Source organism: Heterodontus francisci, chromosome 9, assembly GCF_036365525.1.
Source record: "Heterodontus francisci isolate sHetFra1 chromosome 9, sHetFra1.hap1, whole genome shotgun sequence".
NCBI lineage: Eukaryota > Metazoa > Chordata > Chondrichthyes > Heterodontiformes > Heterodontidae > Heterodontus > Heterodontus francisci.
In genome coordinates, this window is record NC_090379.1 from 112,678,154 (window position 1) to 112,695,469 (window position 17,316).

Genomic DNA, 17,316 nt, shown 5'->3' on the forward strand with positions numbered 1-17,316 from the left:
ATGGTTTAGCATTCCTGAGGATGGTCCTTGAGTAAGTTGTTGGGTAGCCAGGAAATTGCTGATTAGCACTGTTATAGACAAGTCATCGTGCTGCAGAAATGGCGTGTGAGCTAAATGCCCTGTGAAGGGCACTGGGCTTTGAACACAAGAGAAGGTGGGTAAATGTGCTTTGATAGCTCTCCTGAAGGTTGCCGTTGTTGCAGGTTATATTTTACGACAACGACTGGAACCCAACTGTGGATCAGCAAGCTATGGATCGAGCTCACAGGCTGGGACAGACCAAACAAGTAACCGTGTATCGACTCATCTGCAAGGGAACGATAGAGGAGCGAATCCTGCAGCGTGCCAAGGAGAAGAGCGAGGTACGGTACCACACAAGCATGCATAGGGCACACTTAGTATCCCTTTCGAGTTTTGTAATGGCAAAAACCTGGGAAGAGAGAGCCCCTGTAAAATGGTATATATTTCAGAGGGTGCTCACGTGGCAAGATAAGTATTTCTAAATATGTAATTGCACTGAGCCACAATGTGATCTTCAGCACAACTGAGGCAAGGTGAGGTTGATTGAGATTTACAATAAAATTGTAAAACAATATTGCTGATCTCAGCCCTGCTGACTAGGATGAGCACTGAACAAGAGACCCTGGACCTCCTGTAACCAGCAACAGGACCAGGTTCCAGGGTAGTGAGGGGCAAAGGGCGAGGTGTGGGGCCAGGGTATTGAATGGGGGTGCCCAGGACCTAGACCAGCCCAAGGTTGTGCGCCCCCCAACCCCCCCCCCCCCCCCCCCCCCATTAAATTGAATGGAGTTGATCTGGCTTCTGCCCATTAATAAAGTCCCAAGAAAGTCAATAAATGGCAGGTTACCATTGAGTTGGGAAGTTTAAAATTCTCTGTAAAACAGAAAGGGTAATGTTTCTGATGGTGTGTTTTAACAGAAACATTGAACAAGAAGTGCTTCACTTTCACCTACCTTCTGATTACAATTTAAATATAGCTTTCTGATTTCTCCCTAGCTAACACAGGGGTTCTGAGAACAATGGCAGTGCCCCACTAACATAAGGTGACTAAACACTTGGATCTTCCTGCTCCCTATGACTCAGTACCAGATTGGCCAGTGAGCCACTGGAACACTCCATTACAGGCCTTAATGAGGTAAAATATGTCTGAGTTAGCTAAAATAAATGAGCACCGAGTTCCCTGATGGAAGCATTGGGGAATATATACAACACAAGAGCATAAGAAATAGGAACAGGAGTAGCCCATATGGCCCCTCGAACCTGCTCTGCCATTCTTCTGCCTCAACTCCTTTCCTGCCTGCTTCCTATATCCCTTGATTCCCTGAATATATTCAACAGTAGAGTATCCACAACCCTCTGGAGTAGAGAATTCTGAAGATTCACAACCCTCTGAGTGAAGAAATTTCTCCTTGCCTTAGTCCTAAGTGATCAACCCCTTATCCTGAGGCTGTGCCCCTTGTTCTAGATTCCCTGGTGTCTACCCTGTCAAGCCCCTTCAGAATCTTGTATTTTTCAATGAGATAACCCCTCATTCTTCTAAACTCCAGAGACTATAGTTCCAATTTACTCAGCCTCTCTCTCTCTCTCTCTCTCTCTCTCACAAACATAGTAACCAGAGTGCAAGTGTTGCATAAAAGCAGTGAAGTTACTTGTGTTCAGTTGGCTTGTGAAAGTGCTTCATGTCTTATTTTCCACAGATTCTTACAGGGCTAGTTTGTATTTCACAAACAGGGATGCAGCTTTAATTCTCAGCCTCCAGTACAGGGGGAGCAAAGTGATACTACTGCACGTATAGTGAATCCTGGTAACAGTGAGCCAGTAATCTGCGACTGAATGATTAAAATGTCTCCATTTTCTGCCGAGGTAGAGGTGTAATGCTCTTGTGGGCAGCTTGTGAAAGATTTACACAGAGGTTAGGCTGTGGGAGGGCAGCAGTTTCACATGGTACGCCATTTCAGTAATGACTAAAGTGGCCCATTGTCTCAGTGTTATCTGTTCTCTCTCAGCTTGTAAATGATGCATAGGAGAGGGCACTATCTGAAATTGCACAATTCTTGCTTTCCTTTCCTCCCTTCCCTTCCCACAGGATTCACTGCACCCTCTCGTATACAAACCACTTCCTGAATCCACTGGATTTTTAATTCTACCTTTAAGAAAAAATTCAGTCGTGTGTTAGAGGCAGAATGTACTGTAATTTATTTTTAGAACATGGTTTTTGACTCTTCGTGTTCTCTCTCTTTTACTGGCACCCAACAGCAACAAAATTTATATAGCTCCTTTAACATAAAACGTCCCAAGGCACTTTGCAGGAGCTTTATAAAACCAAGTATGACATTGAGCACAAAAGCAGATATTGGGTCAGATGACCAAAGCTTGTTCAAAGAAGTAGGTTTTAAGGAGGAAAGCAAGGCGGGGAGGTTATTCCAGAGCTTGGGGCCTAGGTAACTGAAGGCACAGCCACCAGTGGTGGAGCGATTAAAATCAGGGATGCACAAGAGGCCAGAATTAGAGGAGCTGATACCTGAGAGGGTTGTGGAGCGGTAGGGAGGGGCGGGGCCACAGATGGATTTGAAAACAAGGATGAGAATTTTAAAATCAAGATGTTGCTTGACTGGGAGCCAGTGTAGATCAGAGAGCACAGGGGAGATCGGAGAACGGGACTTGGTGCAAGTTAAGCCATGGGCAGTAGAATTTTGGATGACCTCAAGTTTATGGAGAGTAGAATGTGGGAGACCAGCCAGGAGTGCATTGGAATAGTCAAGTCTAGAGGTAACGAAGGCATGAATGAGGGTTTCAGCAGCAGATGAGCTGAGACAGGAGCAAAACTGGGCGATGTTGGAGGTGGAAATAGGTGGTCTTAGTAATGACGTGAATATGAGGTCGGAAGTGCATCTCGGGTTCTAATGTCACACCAAGGTTGCAAATAGCCTGGTTTGATCTCAGTCTGTTGTCATGGGGGAGGGATAGAGTTGGTAGCTAGGGAGCAGAGTTTGTAGCAGGGACTGAAGACAGTGGCTTCAGTGTTCCCAATATTTAATTGGAGGAAATTTCTGCTCATCCAGTACTGGATGTCAGATAAGCAGTCTGATAATTTAGCAGCACTGGAAGAGTTGAGAGAAGTAGTGGTGAGGTGGACCTGAGTGACGTTAGCATACATGTGAAAACTTAACGATGTGCTTTTGGATGATGTCACCAAAGGGCATCATGTGGATGATAAATAGGAGAGGGCCAAGGATAGATCCTTGGACACTCGAAATAACTGTGCAGAAGCAGGAAGAGAAGTTCTGACGCAGTGTCTGTAATGCTACCTCTACTCTGCAGTTCCCAACACCAGCCCTTCTCTAACCTCTGAGTGAAACTGACAGTCCAACGTTCCCCAGAGACTCTGTTCAAACCATTTCATGTGGGATCCTTTAAGTCAGTTGACAATAGAGACTTCTGGTCTAGATTAGAAGCCTGGTTGAAGAGGTAAAAAGACATGCCTGCTTCTCTGAAATGCCCAGTGTTCTTTCACATTCCTTTATGAATGGATCCAATGTCAGTTATTAGGTATACTCTTGCAGAGGAGATATCCCCCAACTCCCACCATTTCACTAATTAAAATCAGCACCAAGTTCTATACCGATAACTTCTCTTTATGTATCACCTTTAAAGTAATAAAATGTCCCAAGGCGCCTCACAGGAGTGTAATAAAGCTTAATTTGGCACTGAGCCACATATGTTGATATTAGGGCAGATGGCAGATTTGCTTGGTCAAAAAGGTAGATTTTTAAGGCGTATCTTAAAGGAGGAAAGAGATGTTAATAGAGCTGTTAAGAAGCCATATGGTGTGTTAGCTTTTATTAGTAGGGAGATCGAGTTTAGGAGCCACGAGGTCATGCTGCAGCTGTACAGAACTCTGGTGCGGCCGCACATGGAGTATTGCGTGCAGTTCTGGTCACCGCATTATAGGAAGGATGTGGAAGCTTTGGAAAAGGTGCAGAGGAGATTTACTAGGATGTTGCCTGGTATGGAGGGAAGGTCTTACGAGGAAAGGCTGAGGGACTTGAGGTTGTTTTCGTTAGAGAGAAGGAGGAGGAGAGGTGACTTAATAGAGACATATAAGATAATCAGAGGGTTGGACAGGGTGGATAGTGAGAGCCTTTTTCCTCGGATGGTGATGGCAAACACGAGGGGACATAGCTTTAAGTTGAGGGGTGATAGATATAGGACAGATGTCAGAGGTAGTTTCTTTACTCAGAGAGTAGTAGGGGCGTGGAACGCCCTGCCTGCAACAGTAGTAGACTCGCCAACTTTAAGGGCATTTAAGTGGTCATTGGATAGACATATGGATGAAAATGGAATAGTGTAGGTCAGATGGTTTCACAGGTCAGCGCAACATCGAGGGCTGAAGGGCCTGTACTGCGCTGTTATGTTCTATGTAGGGAGGTGGAGAAGTTCTAGTTTTAAAGGGGGCCTCCAGAGATATATAAAGTAGTTAATCAAAAGAACAGGTATTTCAAGTTAAATTACAATACAACCCCAAGGAGAGTTGAGATGAAACCAGTGAAAGGAAAATTTTGAACTCATATCAGCGAGTTCTTCACACAGATTGCCAACACTGTAGAATAGGGTAGCAAAGGGACAAACCCTGGAATCATTGGAACCATTTGGACGGTGGGATGTGAAAACAGTTGGGCATTTAATCAGTGGATGAGTTAGGATTGACCAAATACCCTTCCCCATTAGTGCCCACCTTACTGGAGCCTTTTGTTCTTTTTAAGTAAACATTCCAGAGAAACTGAATCTGAGCACTGGATCCAAGTAAAGCTGCAGGTCTGAGATCCAAAGAGCTTTCAGTCATTGGACAGTTCTGATGAATGAGATAATTTGAGATTCAACCGGGATCACATTGCTCGTCAAGACCCGGACTATATGTGGTAATTTTTATTTGTCAAACAGATTCAGCGAATGGTTATTTCTGGAGGAAACTTCAAACCTGACACACTCAAACCGAAGGAGGTCGTCAGTCTGCTGCTGGACGATGAGGAGCTGGAGAAGAAATGTAAGGACTATGCTGTGGCTCTAATACATCTGTAGATTTGTTCTTTGCTCCTCAGTTGGCTGTTGCCATCTCTCTTAGAGGCACTGAAGTTCGATGGACACTAGGCATCCAAAAGGCTACTCTTCAATTTTGAGCCTTGGCAATGAGTGTTTACAGGCTGTTTGACTGTGGGGCATCATGAATCCAGTGCAGTTCACAGTCGTACGTGTACACACATACTTTCCCTCACACTCACACTCACATACACATACACATTCTCATGCGTAAACACTCACACTCGTTCTCTCACACGCACACACTGTCACTCACTCATATACGCATACTCTCTCTCTCATGGCATGAATCACTGGATGCCAGTTTGAAAGACAAAGAGCTGATGCATTTTTTACAAAATAACCCCAGGGGCTTGAGCCAGTTGCAGCATCCCTACTGCCATTAGCTAAAAATGTTTATCTCACACAAATCGGGAATCAAGCATGAGACCTTTCCTTCTGTCGAGGCAGATGTTTTCCTTTCATGTGCTTCTGTTTTGCTGTTCCTGATCTGTGTTCTTATCACTTCCCTCTCTAATTGTGAAGCTAAATGAGTGAGCTACACACTCACTGGTCAGCATGTAAGGCCATTCGCTATGTCTGTGAGCAGCTGACATTTTCTCACTGATCAAATGCACTCCTGGTTAGTTAGCCAAGAAGATCAGAGCATCAGTGATTTTGCCTTGGGTGTAACACTGGCTAGTGAAAAGACTTGACCAAGAAGCTGCTGGGTTCATAAGGTTAGAGATACAGGAAATGGTTCTGTTCATCCTCTGCCGTGTGCTGTCCAGCGTGTTTTGTGAGGGGGACAGTCAGTCACCATTTGAATTAATTATCAAGTAGCAAAGACACAAATGTTAGAATCATAGAAAGTTTACGGCACAGAAAGAGGTCACTTGGCCCATCGTGTCTACGCCAGCCAAAAAATGAGCCACCCAGTCTAATCCCACCTTCCAGCATTTGGTCCGAAGCCCTGCAGGTTGCAGCACTTGAGGTACATACCCCTACACCTTTTTAAATGATTTAAGGGTTTCTGCCTCTACTACCCTTTCAGGCAGTGAGTTCCAGACCTCACCACCCTCTGGGTCAAAAAAGATTTCCTCTACTCCCCTGTGATCTTTCTACCACTCACTTTTTATCTATGCCCCCTAGTCACTGACCTCTCCGCTAATGTAAATCGGCCTTTCACAAACACTCTATTCAGGCCCCCCTCTATTTTGTACATTTCAATCAGATCTCCCCTCAGCCTTCTCTGTTCCAAGGAGAACAACCCCAGCCTATCCAATCTTTCCTCATAGCTGCATCTTTCCAGTCCCAGCAACATTCTCATAAATCTCCTCTGTACCCTCTCTAGTACAGTTACATCCTTTCTATAATGAGGTGTCCAGAACTGCATACAGTACTCAAGTTGTGGCCTAACCAATGATTGATACAGTTCCAGCATAACCTCCCTGCTCTTATATTCTATACCTCAGCTAATAAAGGAAAGGATTTCATATGCCTTCTTAACCACCTTTGCAACCTGTCCTGCTACCTTCAGGGGACATTCACTCCCTCACTTCCTCTACATCTCTCTGTATTCTGCTATCAATCGTGGTGTATTCCTTTGCCTTGTTTGACCTCCCCAAATGCATCACCTCACACTTCTCCGGGTTGAACTCCATTTGCACTTTTCTGCCCACCCAACAAATTTTTATTTTATTTTATTTAGAGATACAGCACTGAAACAGGCCCTTCAGCCCACCGAGTCTGTGCCAACCATCAACCACCCATTTATACTAATCCTACACTAATCCCATACTCTTACCACATCCCCACCTTCCCTATATTCCCCTACCACCTACCTATACTAGGGGCAATTTATAATGGCCAATTTACCTATCAACCTGCAAGTCTTTGGCTGTGGGAGGAAACCGGAGCACCTGGCAAAAACCCACACAGTCACAGGGAGAACTTGCAAACTCCACACAGGCAGTACCCAGAACTGAACCCAGGTTGCTGAAGCTGTGAGGCTGCGGTGCTAACCACTGTGCCGCCTGCAGGCTATCTTCCTGCAGGCTACATCTATCCTTCTCGCTATCTACCACATGGCCAATCTTTGTGTCGTCTGCAAACTTCTTGATCATGCCCCCTACATTTATGTCCAAATTGTTAATATATGCCATTAAAAGCAGGGGACCTAGTACTGAGCCCTGTGCAACGCCACTGGAAACAGTCCTCCAGTCACAAAAACACCCGTCAACAATTGCCCTTTGTTTCCTGCCACTGAGCCAATTTTGTATCCACCTTGCTACATTTCCCTGGATCCCTTGGGCTTTTATTTTTTAAACCCGTCTGCCATGTGGGACCTTGTTAAAAGCCATGCTAAAATCCATGTAGACAACATCAACTGCACTACTTTCATCAAGCTTCCTTGTTACTTCAAAAAATTCGATCAAGTTGGTCGAACAAGATTTTCCCTTAACAACTCCCCATGCTGACTATCCTTAATTAATCTGTGCCCTTCTGAGTGACAGTTGATCCTGTCTCACAGAATTGAATCCAATAATTTACCCACTACTGTGGTTCAATTGACTGGCCTGTAATTACTCGATCTATCCCTCGCTCCCTTTTTAAACAGAGGTACAACGTTAGCAGTCCTCCAGTCTTCCGGCGCCACACCTGTATCCAGTGAGGACTGGAAATTATGGTCAGCCCTTCCGCTATTTCCTCTCTTGCTTCTTTTAACGGCCTGGGGTACTTTTCATCCAGCCCTGTTGATTTATCAACTTTCAAGGATGCTAATCCCATTAATACTTCCTCTCTCCCTTTGTTTATCACATCCAATACTTTATACCCCTCTTCCCTAACTGCAATATCTGCAACGTCCCCCTCTTCTATGAAGACAGACGCAAAGTATTCATTAAGACCAACATCTTCCACCCCTACAAATAGGTTACATTTTTAGTCTTTTATGGGCCCTACTCTTTTCTTAGTTAGTCGCTTACTCATAATGTATTGATAAAACATCTTTGGGTTTACCTTGATTTTGCCATTATTCTTTCAATGCCTCTTTTAGCTTTCCTAATTTGCTTTTTGATTTCACCTCTCCACTTCCTACACTCCTTTCGGCTTTCTGTAGTATTGAGTTCTTGATGTCAGACATAAGCTTTCCTTTTCTGCCTTATCTTACTAGCTCCTTGACATCCATGGAGCTCTAAATTTGGCAGTCCTACCCTTTTTCTTTGTGGGAGCATGTTTACTCTGAACCCCTTGAATCTCCCCTTTGAATGCCTCCCACTGTTCTGACACTGATTTACATTCAAGTAGCTGTTTCCAGTCCACACTAAATCACTCCTCAGCTTAGTAAAATTGGCCTTGCCCCAATTGAGAACTCTAACTCCAGTTCTATCTCTGTCCTTTTCCATAATTATGTTAAAACTGACTGAATTATGATCACTACCACCAAAATGCTCTCCCATTGCCACCCCTACCACCTGCCCATCTTCATTTGCTAAAACTGCACCCTCTCTTGTTGGATTTGCTATATACTGGCCAAAAAGGTTCTCCTGAATGCACCTCAAAAATTCTGCTCCCTCAATTCCTTTCGCACTAAAACTGTCCCCAGGATGCATTTGGGGAGGTCAAACAAGGCAAAGGAATACATGATTAATGGGAAAATACTGAGAAGTGCAGAGGAAGTGAGGGACCTTGGATTGAAGGTCCACAGATCCCTGAAGGTAGAAGGACAGGTCGATAAGGTGGTTAAGAAGGCATATGGAATCCTTTCCTTTATTAGCCGAGGTGTATGATACAAGAGCAGGGAGGTTATGTTGGGACTGTATAACTCATTGGTTAGGCCACAACTTGGGTACTGTGTGCCGTTGTGGTCACCTAATTACAGAAAGGTTGTAATTGCACTAGAGAGGGCACAAAGGAGATTTATGAGGATGTTGCCAGGATTGGAAAAATGCAGCTGTGAGGAAAGATTGGATCGGCTGGGATTGTTCTCCTTGGAACAGAGAAGACTGAGGAGAGACCTGATTGAAATGTACGAAATTTTGAGGGGTCTGGATAGAGTGGAGTTGAAGGGTCTGCTCAACTTAGCAGAGAGATCAGTGACCAGGGGGCATAGATTTAAAGTGATTGGTAGAAAAATTATAGAGATGAGGAAAATGTTTTTGACCCAGAAGGTGGTGTGGGGTCTGGAACTAACTGCCTAAATGGGTAGTTGAGGCTGAGACCCTCAACTCATTCAAAAGGAGTCTGGATATGCACCTTGGGTGCCGTAATCTGCAGGGCTATGGACCAAATGCTGGAAGGTGGGATTGGAATAGGTGGATCGTTTCTTTGGGTGGCACAGACACAATGGGCCAAGTGGCCTCTTTCTGTGCCTTAAACTTTCTATGATTACTGCCGTATTGTTTTTGCACTTCAGAGATTTGCCTACGTAACTGCTCTTCTATCTCCCTCTGACTGTTTAGGGATCTATAGTACACTCCCAGCAATGAGACTGCTCCTTTTTTTGTTCCTTAGCTGGATCCATATGGCTCATTTGATGAACCTTCCAACATATTGTTTCTTTGACCAAAATTGTTACTGCCCCTCCTTTCTTATTCCCCCTCCCTAACACGTCTGAAAACCCTGTAACCAGGAACATTGAGCTGTCATTTCTGTCCCTCCTTAAGCCATGTTTCTGTAATAACTATGATAGCATACAGCCACGTGTTTGTCAGTGCCCTCAGCTCACTGCTTTATTTGCTCTACTCCTTGCATTGAAGTAGATACCGTTAAGCACCGCCAAGCTTTTTTTTTGTTTCCTCTGACTTCCAGACTCATCAATTAATTTTCTGCCTTCTATTTTCATTTCTGATTTTGCCCCAACTGAGTCTACCCTCGGGTCCCCATCCCTCCCCAGCCAAACTAGTTTAAATGCCCCACAATGTTGTGCATAGTTTGGCAAGTTTTTAAAAATGAAATATCTTTTTTACACTTTGGACGTGCTAGTAATCCAATGTTTTCCTTCTTTTCGAGAAAGCTAATTGTTTTGTTTTTTTATTTTTCTCGATACTTCTTCCCTCAGTTATCTAGTTCCAACTTGCAATAGTCCCAGATGTAGACTGCTAAACGACACTAGCCCCAGATGTGGGAAACTAATTGGCTCTGGCCCCAGATGTCAAGTTGTAACTGGCAGCAGTTCCAGATGTGAAGTACCAATAGCTGAACTCGGGTTCAAAATTCTAGCTGATATTCCCAGGTGTGGACGTCTGACCCATGGGGGTGGGGGCCCCAGGTGTGGAGCTCTGACCCGCATGGGGTGGGGGCCCGGGGTGTAAAGCCCTGACCCGCACGGGGTGAGGAGCCCTGACCCACACTGGGTGGGGGCCGTGGGTTTGGAGCTCTGATCTGTGGGGGTCGGGGCCCCGGGTGTGGAGCCCTGACCTGCATGGGCCCCAGTTGCATTGAAACATTGTCCTATAAGTGACTGAATAAGGCAAATTCCATTTCAATCGCATGGGATTGTTCCTGGTATACTGGAGATCACATGGGAAATGTAAATCACTGATGTTGTTCCTGAGCCAACACATTGCAGCAACATTTTCAGTGAATTATTGAAGGTCTCCTGATCACTCAGTGGTCAGAGGCATCATTACTCTGATACTGAGCACAAGTCCCATTCCCAGTCTGTGCTCAGTTATCAGCAAGGATGCTACAGTTTACCTGAGTGCCCTGGGTTAGGGAGGAAAAATACAGCAAATGATCCTGTTCCTGATCATTATCCAATAGCCCTTCTCAAAAGTGTGCATGTTTGATTATATTTGTATATGATGCCCCACAGTACAATCGTTGCCAACAGTCAGTATCTCTCTCGCACATAAACATTGAAGAGTACCACAGTGCCTTCAGCAGGGAGGGAAAACTAAAAGTGTATCTGATCCTGAAACTGAACAAGAATAATTCCAAGTGTGTGACCATGGGCCACTGTATGAGTGGGATTGGGGATTACTGGGTATTTGATTGACTGATACTTTCTCTGTTCATCTCTCTGAAAAGTGCGCCTGCGACAGGAAGAAAAAAGAATACAAGAAGAATCAAACAAAGTGAAAGACCGAAAAAGGAAACGAGAAAAATATGCAGAAAAGGTAGAATATCTAGAATATCTAGTATAGTTAGGTGCTTGATGGCCGGCACAGACACAATGGGGCGAAGGGCTTGTTTCTGTGCTGTCTAACTCTATGACTCTAATACCTAGATCCATAGCACAGGAGAATGTGAAGGAAGTGATAAAGCAGGAGTAAATCCCTCCCCCCACAGGCTCCAAACACTTGGCCATCTCGAACAGAAGGGCAGTGAGTGCCTTTCCCCACGGGCTTCCTGCAGAAGGCAGGAGATATTGATGTGCTTCTGACACATGTTGTCACTAGTGGGGCCCCCTCAGCAGTTCACTATGTAAGCACCAGATGGCACACCCTGTCCCATTTTCTGATTGTAAGAATGGTCTGTGAGTGGAGGGATAGTTGGATTGCTCTCACTGTAGTCGCCACCTCCTATCCGTGGCCTGTTCCTCACCCTACACAGTCTCAGTCACTCACATGGCTGCGTCCTTTTCCTGAACAATGTTTTCATCTAAATGGCAGTCAGTTGTAACCAAGAAGGTAAATGAGATCTGGTGAGCATGTCCTGACTTATTCCTTCATCCTGAAGAGTGGAGATGCTTCATTTTTTGTCACTATGATACAAAAGCTATTTCAATCATGCCTGGCAGCGACACAGGTTAAAAAGTTCCTCTCTACCCCATTGTAGTGCTGAGAGAGTGCTACATTGTGAGGTGCTGTCATTTGGCGGGAATGTTAGTCTGTGGTCCCAGTGCCTGTTCAAGTGCACGATAAAGAACCAGGGAGAGTTACTCCAGCCTACATTCCTTTCAACCAACATCACCATGAAAAGCCATTCATCTGTTATCGGATTCTTGCTGTGCACAAAGTGACTGCACTTTGTTGCGACCAGGTGAGAAAGAGGTCTAGGGTTCCCTTTCAGCCTTCACCTGGTCTTACTATAACCGGGTTTTATTTTTAAACGCACTGTTTTTAGCTCCCTCTTGATGAATCCTTGTTCACTGCTTTCCAATTATACGGCAAAGGTACCAGCGCAAACAGGCTTTCTTAGGCTTAAAGAAGAAAGGTGAAATTTTATTAAACTTAAACTCTAATTTGGTTGACACCTACAGATACACAACGCGCCCACGCTAGCATGCATACACGATACACACATGCAAAAAGAGACAGGAAAAAGCAGAAGAAATTATTTGGGAAAGTTTGAGGCAATATTCGATGAGTTGTTGTTACGGGTCTTCAAGCTCACTGTAGAGTCCTTGATTGTAGGTAGATCTTGAATTTTGTTGAGGCCCAGTATTATTCTTAAACCTTGTTCGCTGTAGGAGACTTTTCTCTCTTGGGGTTCATGTGTCTTCAGTGGATTCAGAGGCTTGTGAGAAAGAGACTGGAGCAAGCAGACAGGAGAGGCTGTGGCAAACCAGCCAGGAGAGATCATCTCAGTCCAGAAGCATTCTGCTTTCTGCCCAACCTGTTAGCACATATTCAAAAAAAACTCATTACCCAGCAGGTTAGTCATGTGACTAGCTGGTTTGACCATGTTCGTTTGTGTATTCAGTTATCTTAGCAGTCAACCTGGAATGTGAGCTCCCCCACCTTTAACGTCTGGTGGTCAAAAGTCCATTGTGGGTTGAATGGGTTAGGGGATGGTCCTTTGTCCTTTCCAAACGCTGTCTGTTAATATGCAAATGTACTTCCAGCCAAGGGTCCATTGTGGGCTGTGTGTCAGGTTGAATGCTGCTTTGTCCTTCCAAACACTGTCTATTAATATGCAAATGTCCTTCCAGCCAAGATCTGCCAATTTTTTTTAAAGCAAGTTCTTTCTTCACTTCAACAGTTGGAAATTTAATTTCCATGTGGCAAAATTAATATGCCTCATGCTTGGCAGGTAGGGGCCTGCATGACAACTTCAAAAGGAATCCATTGGCTTTGAAGCACTTTGGGACATTCTGAGGCAAGATCAGGGACTAAATCAACACAAGGTCTTTCTTGTTTCATGTCACATCTTTAAACTAAGGCAGGAAGATTTTCCTTCAATTTCTACCTCCAGTGAAATCATAAGTACATTTGTTGGAAAGCTGTAGAAATATCAAATTGAGCAATCTTCCCCATACTGGATAAGTCCCTCTGTTCTCCCCGTATCTCTCTCACTTCTCCACTGGTTCAGTTCTTCGTTCTGCCCCATGTCTCACACACTTCTGCATTGTGGTCCAGTCCCTCTTCTCCCCATGTCATGCACGCACTGCAGTTCAGGAGATGTTATTGCTCCCCTGTGTCTGCAGGTAGGTTCTCACAGCTGAATAGGTGTGAGAGATGGCTACAGTGTTGGCCTTCACTGTTCCTGTGGAAAGAACCTGGCCTGGAGCCACAGACAGTGACAACACAAAAGGAAGCCATTCGACCCATGATGTCTGTGATAACTGTGAGTAATCCAAAACTGATCCCACTCTGTCCCCATGTTCTTTAAATGCTTATCCACTCATCCTTAAACATTGCAGTGTTTTTTGCCTCAACATCTTCTGTCCTGAGACAACAATTCACCTGAACCTGGAGGGGGGGGGGGGTGGGTGGTGGTGCGGGGAATGTTGGGGGGGGGATGTGCGGTGCTGGCTAATTTGGTCATCCTTTGAAGATTCTGTGGGTCAGCGAATCATAGCTGTGCTGCAGTTGTGATCCGTGGGGTGAGATCCAAGCCGTTCCCTGCAGCTCCTCACCTGTAGACCAGGGCTGGGTCCACCCTGAAACCTGGTCCCATGATGCACAAAAAAAACCCTACACTACACACATCCCCTGCCCCCCATCCTGTGCCCCACAGATACTTTTTGGGACAGCAGGTGTCGATGCTGAGCAGCAGTCTGTAGCCCATGCAGCTGTGAGTGCAGTTAATGATGTCTGTAATCCTTTGCCATTGATTTATTCATCACTGCAGCTGATTGAGTTACCAACATGCCTGTTCATTCCTGCAGCCACAGCAGAACTTCATTCTTCATGAGCTTACGGTTAAAGGGTGAAAACCTGGTGTAGATAACACACATACACAGTCATGTGCACATGCTTACACATTCATAGTCACATGCACATACTCAGCACAAAAACACGTACACGCGCGCTCTCATACTTGTTCATGTACACACACCTGCACTCTCGCGTGCACGTGTATTATCTTACAAGCTCTTTCATACATAAGCACTCGCACACATTCTGACACCCTCACATGCACACACAATGGAAGAAAAGATGTTTCTTCAAAACTTAGCCACTTGATTCTCAGCTGCCCTGTATGAGTCCTGTTCAAGCCAGAGTTAATTAGAGCTTCCACTAATTCAGACCCCAAATTGAGGTTAAAAAAATCATATTCTTGTACTTATCAAGGTGAGGGATATCAGTACTGCAGGATTTCAGGTATCCAATGGCAGCATCAGAGACTCCCAGGTCAGGTATAGCATGGGTTAGCTACAGAGTAAAGCTCCTTCTACATTGTCCCATCTAACACTCCCAATGCAGGCACAGTCTGGGTTAGAAACAGCGTAAAGCTTCCTCTACACTGTTCCATCTAACACTCCCAGTACAGGCACAGTACAGGTTAGATACAGAGTAAAGCTTCCCCTAAATTGTCTCAAAGACTCCCATGTCAAGTACAGCATGGGTTAGATAGTAATGCTCCCTTTCTCCCTCACCCAAGTATATAAATTAGGGCAACATGAGCACTTGGGAGTGCCGGTGTTTGGGAAAAGTCACTGGCAGCATCTGCATGTACTTCCTTACAGTTTCAATATCACAAAGTCATTACAGCACAGAAGGAGGCAATTCGACCCATCGAGTCCCTGCCGGCTCTCTGTAGAGCAATCCTGTCACTATCGTTCTTCCGCTTTATCCCCATTTCCCTGTAAGTTTATTTCCCTCAAGTGCCTATCCAATTTCCTTTTGACATGGTTCATCGTCTCTGCTTCCACCACCCTGGTGAGCAGCGAGTTCCTGTCAACTTTTCCAGTATAAATTCTTCTTGAGTCTACATTTAGTAATGGAAACCGTCTATGTGCACTTGCCTTGCTGTAATTACATTCTGCTACCAATGCAGACACTGCAGTATCACTTCTGCTGCCAGAGTGCATAATTACAAATACACGTGTAGTTTCCATTATGAATGTGGACTCGAGAACAGAATGCATGACTTCCAAATGGTAACTGAATTGCATCTGGACTACTTATCCCCGCCCTCTAACCCTGGTTCGCCTGCAGACTCCCAATGTGCAATGCCACGGAACATCAGCTAGTCACCAGTCACCATTCATTACCCAGGAACTCCACATTGGGCGAATATGTAGCAAGTCTTGGGGGGCAGATTGTGGTTGTGGGATCATGCTTGCAACTGTACCCAGCACCAAACCAGAATTGGTGAACCAGGCTTCAGTTTCTTGTTGCAGCTGCCGAGGGATTGAAATTTTTGTCTCATGGGTGTACGAATGTCTAACCAGCTCACGGGTACCGCATTGCTTTAATTACTGGTGGCTGTGTGTTGTGAGGTTATGGACGGGTTAAAAGACCACGGTTTTTAATGAGTTGTATTTGTTTTCAGCAGAAGAAAAAGGAGGATGGTGAGAATGCTGTGAAGAGGAGGAAAGAGGGGTGGACTATGTTGGCACCCTCATTAGCATCAGCTGATAACTCCAACATGTCCTCAGGAAACATGTCAGCGGATGGGGAGGAGTCTTTCATCAGTATGGACTCGGCCATGCCCAGCCCTTACAGTGAGGTAATACAGCACACATCCGGGCCTCTAATGCAAGAGCTGAGCATAGATCAGCACAGGGACCTGAGATCTAAAGCCAGCCACAATTGCAAGGGTTTTGCTCACATTATTTGGTGTTGTCTGTTCCTTATCACAGAGGTAACAGGAATGCAGGCAGGGAAAATGGCAAAGCAGGATGTCCTTTGGAGTTTGGGCCTGCTTTCAGAGTAGTCAACAAGAAGACTGGCATGTTGACCAGTGCACTGTGTCCCAAACAGTTCCAGGAATAGACCATGGGCAGGAAATGGAGTCACTGCTGCATGGGTGTGGAGAGTCAATCTATACCACATGGGGTCACCTGTCACCCCCAGCTGACATCAGGGCCCTTCCTACACCGAGTGAGAGAAAGTTATTGAAGACATGTCTTCAGTCCTTTTCTGCATGCCCCCTGGATTCAGAGTTGGCATGAGTGAGCCATGCAGCAAAGTTAGATGGGGTATTCGAGGAGGGAGAATATCAGGGGAAAAGTCTGTGTCTCAAAAACAAATGTTAAAGGAGTGCTTGAGATTCAGTAAGTCTAGGATCGGTTATCTGAATGGTATGATATCAAAAAGGGAATATATCGGGAATAGTTAAAGGAGTATTGTGGAGATCAGACAGTCCTGGGTTAGTTAAAGGCAGAGTCCAGGATCCATAACAGGAAGAGGGACAGATGACTGAGAGACACAAAATAGAAGACTAGAATTAAGGGGAGAACGAAACTTAGCACTTAAGTTGTTGTTAAGTCAGCTTGTATCTGCGACCCATGCTCTAGTTTTGGTCCCCTGGTTCCCATGACTTTTAACATTTTCTTTGGGCAAAATGAAGCTATTAGAACAAGAATTTCACTGGGGGTATAGCGGGGGAGCCCAAGTAAAATATCTGTAAGCAGAGTGTGGGGTTAGTACACTGTAGATTCAGCATCGGTTGTTAATGGCTCAGAAATGGGACTGTTTCACCAAAAATTCACCTGACTCATGCTTTCTTGTATAGGAAACGCTTGATTTTTTGAAAACGTGTTTTGGACAGATGTTTTGTGACTGACGGTTGGGACGATAGATCAGCTTCTTGTGATAATTAATTGGATGTGGTTGTGTACGTGATACTTTTTGATCCACCTACAGAGCGGCCCGGTGTGACCATCAATGTGACGTTTAGTGATGAAAGTGCTAGTATCATCAGCTCTGTTCCCTTTCAGTTAATAGCTGATGCAAACCCCCCACCACTGCATGTAGTTCTACATTGCTGACACGGTATCCAACTCCTGCTCTGCTTTACCCATCTCGCTGCCTCTGTAAATGGTGCTGTGCAGGAACTCCAAGATACGGGGAATGGAGATTGTCAGTTGCGTGCTTTGTT

General features: G+C 45.0%; 1 protein-coding gene across 5 annotated transcripts in view; it reads left to right on the forward strand.

Annotated features, from left to right (window-relative positions):
- Window positions 1-17,316, forward strand: part of ino80 (INO80 complex ATPase subunit) — a 253,031-nt gene that overhangs the window by 220,321 nt on the left and 15,394 nt on the right. For 2 of the 5 annotated variants that reach the window (XM_068039696.1, XM_068039698.1), the window contains exons 30-33: window positions 204-362; window positions 4,963-5,065; window positions 11,131-11,219; window positions 15,766-15,942. In XM_068039696.1, the coding sequence (XP_067895797.1) occupies window positions 204-362; window positions 4,963-5,065; window positions 11,131-11,219; window positions 15,766-15,942 (528 nt within the window). Of the gene's footprint in view, window positions 1-203; window positions 363-4,962; window positions 5,066-11,130; window positions 11,220-13,471; window positions 13,612-15,765; window positions 15,943-17,316 lie in introns of those variants that run through there. The other 3 variants (XM_068039697.1, XM_068039699.1, XM_068039700.1) reach the window with 2 other exon arrangements.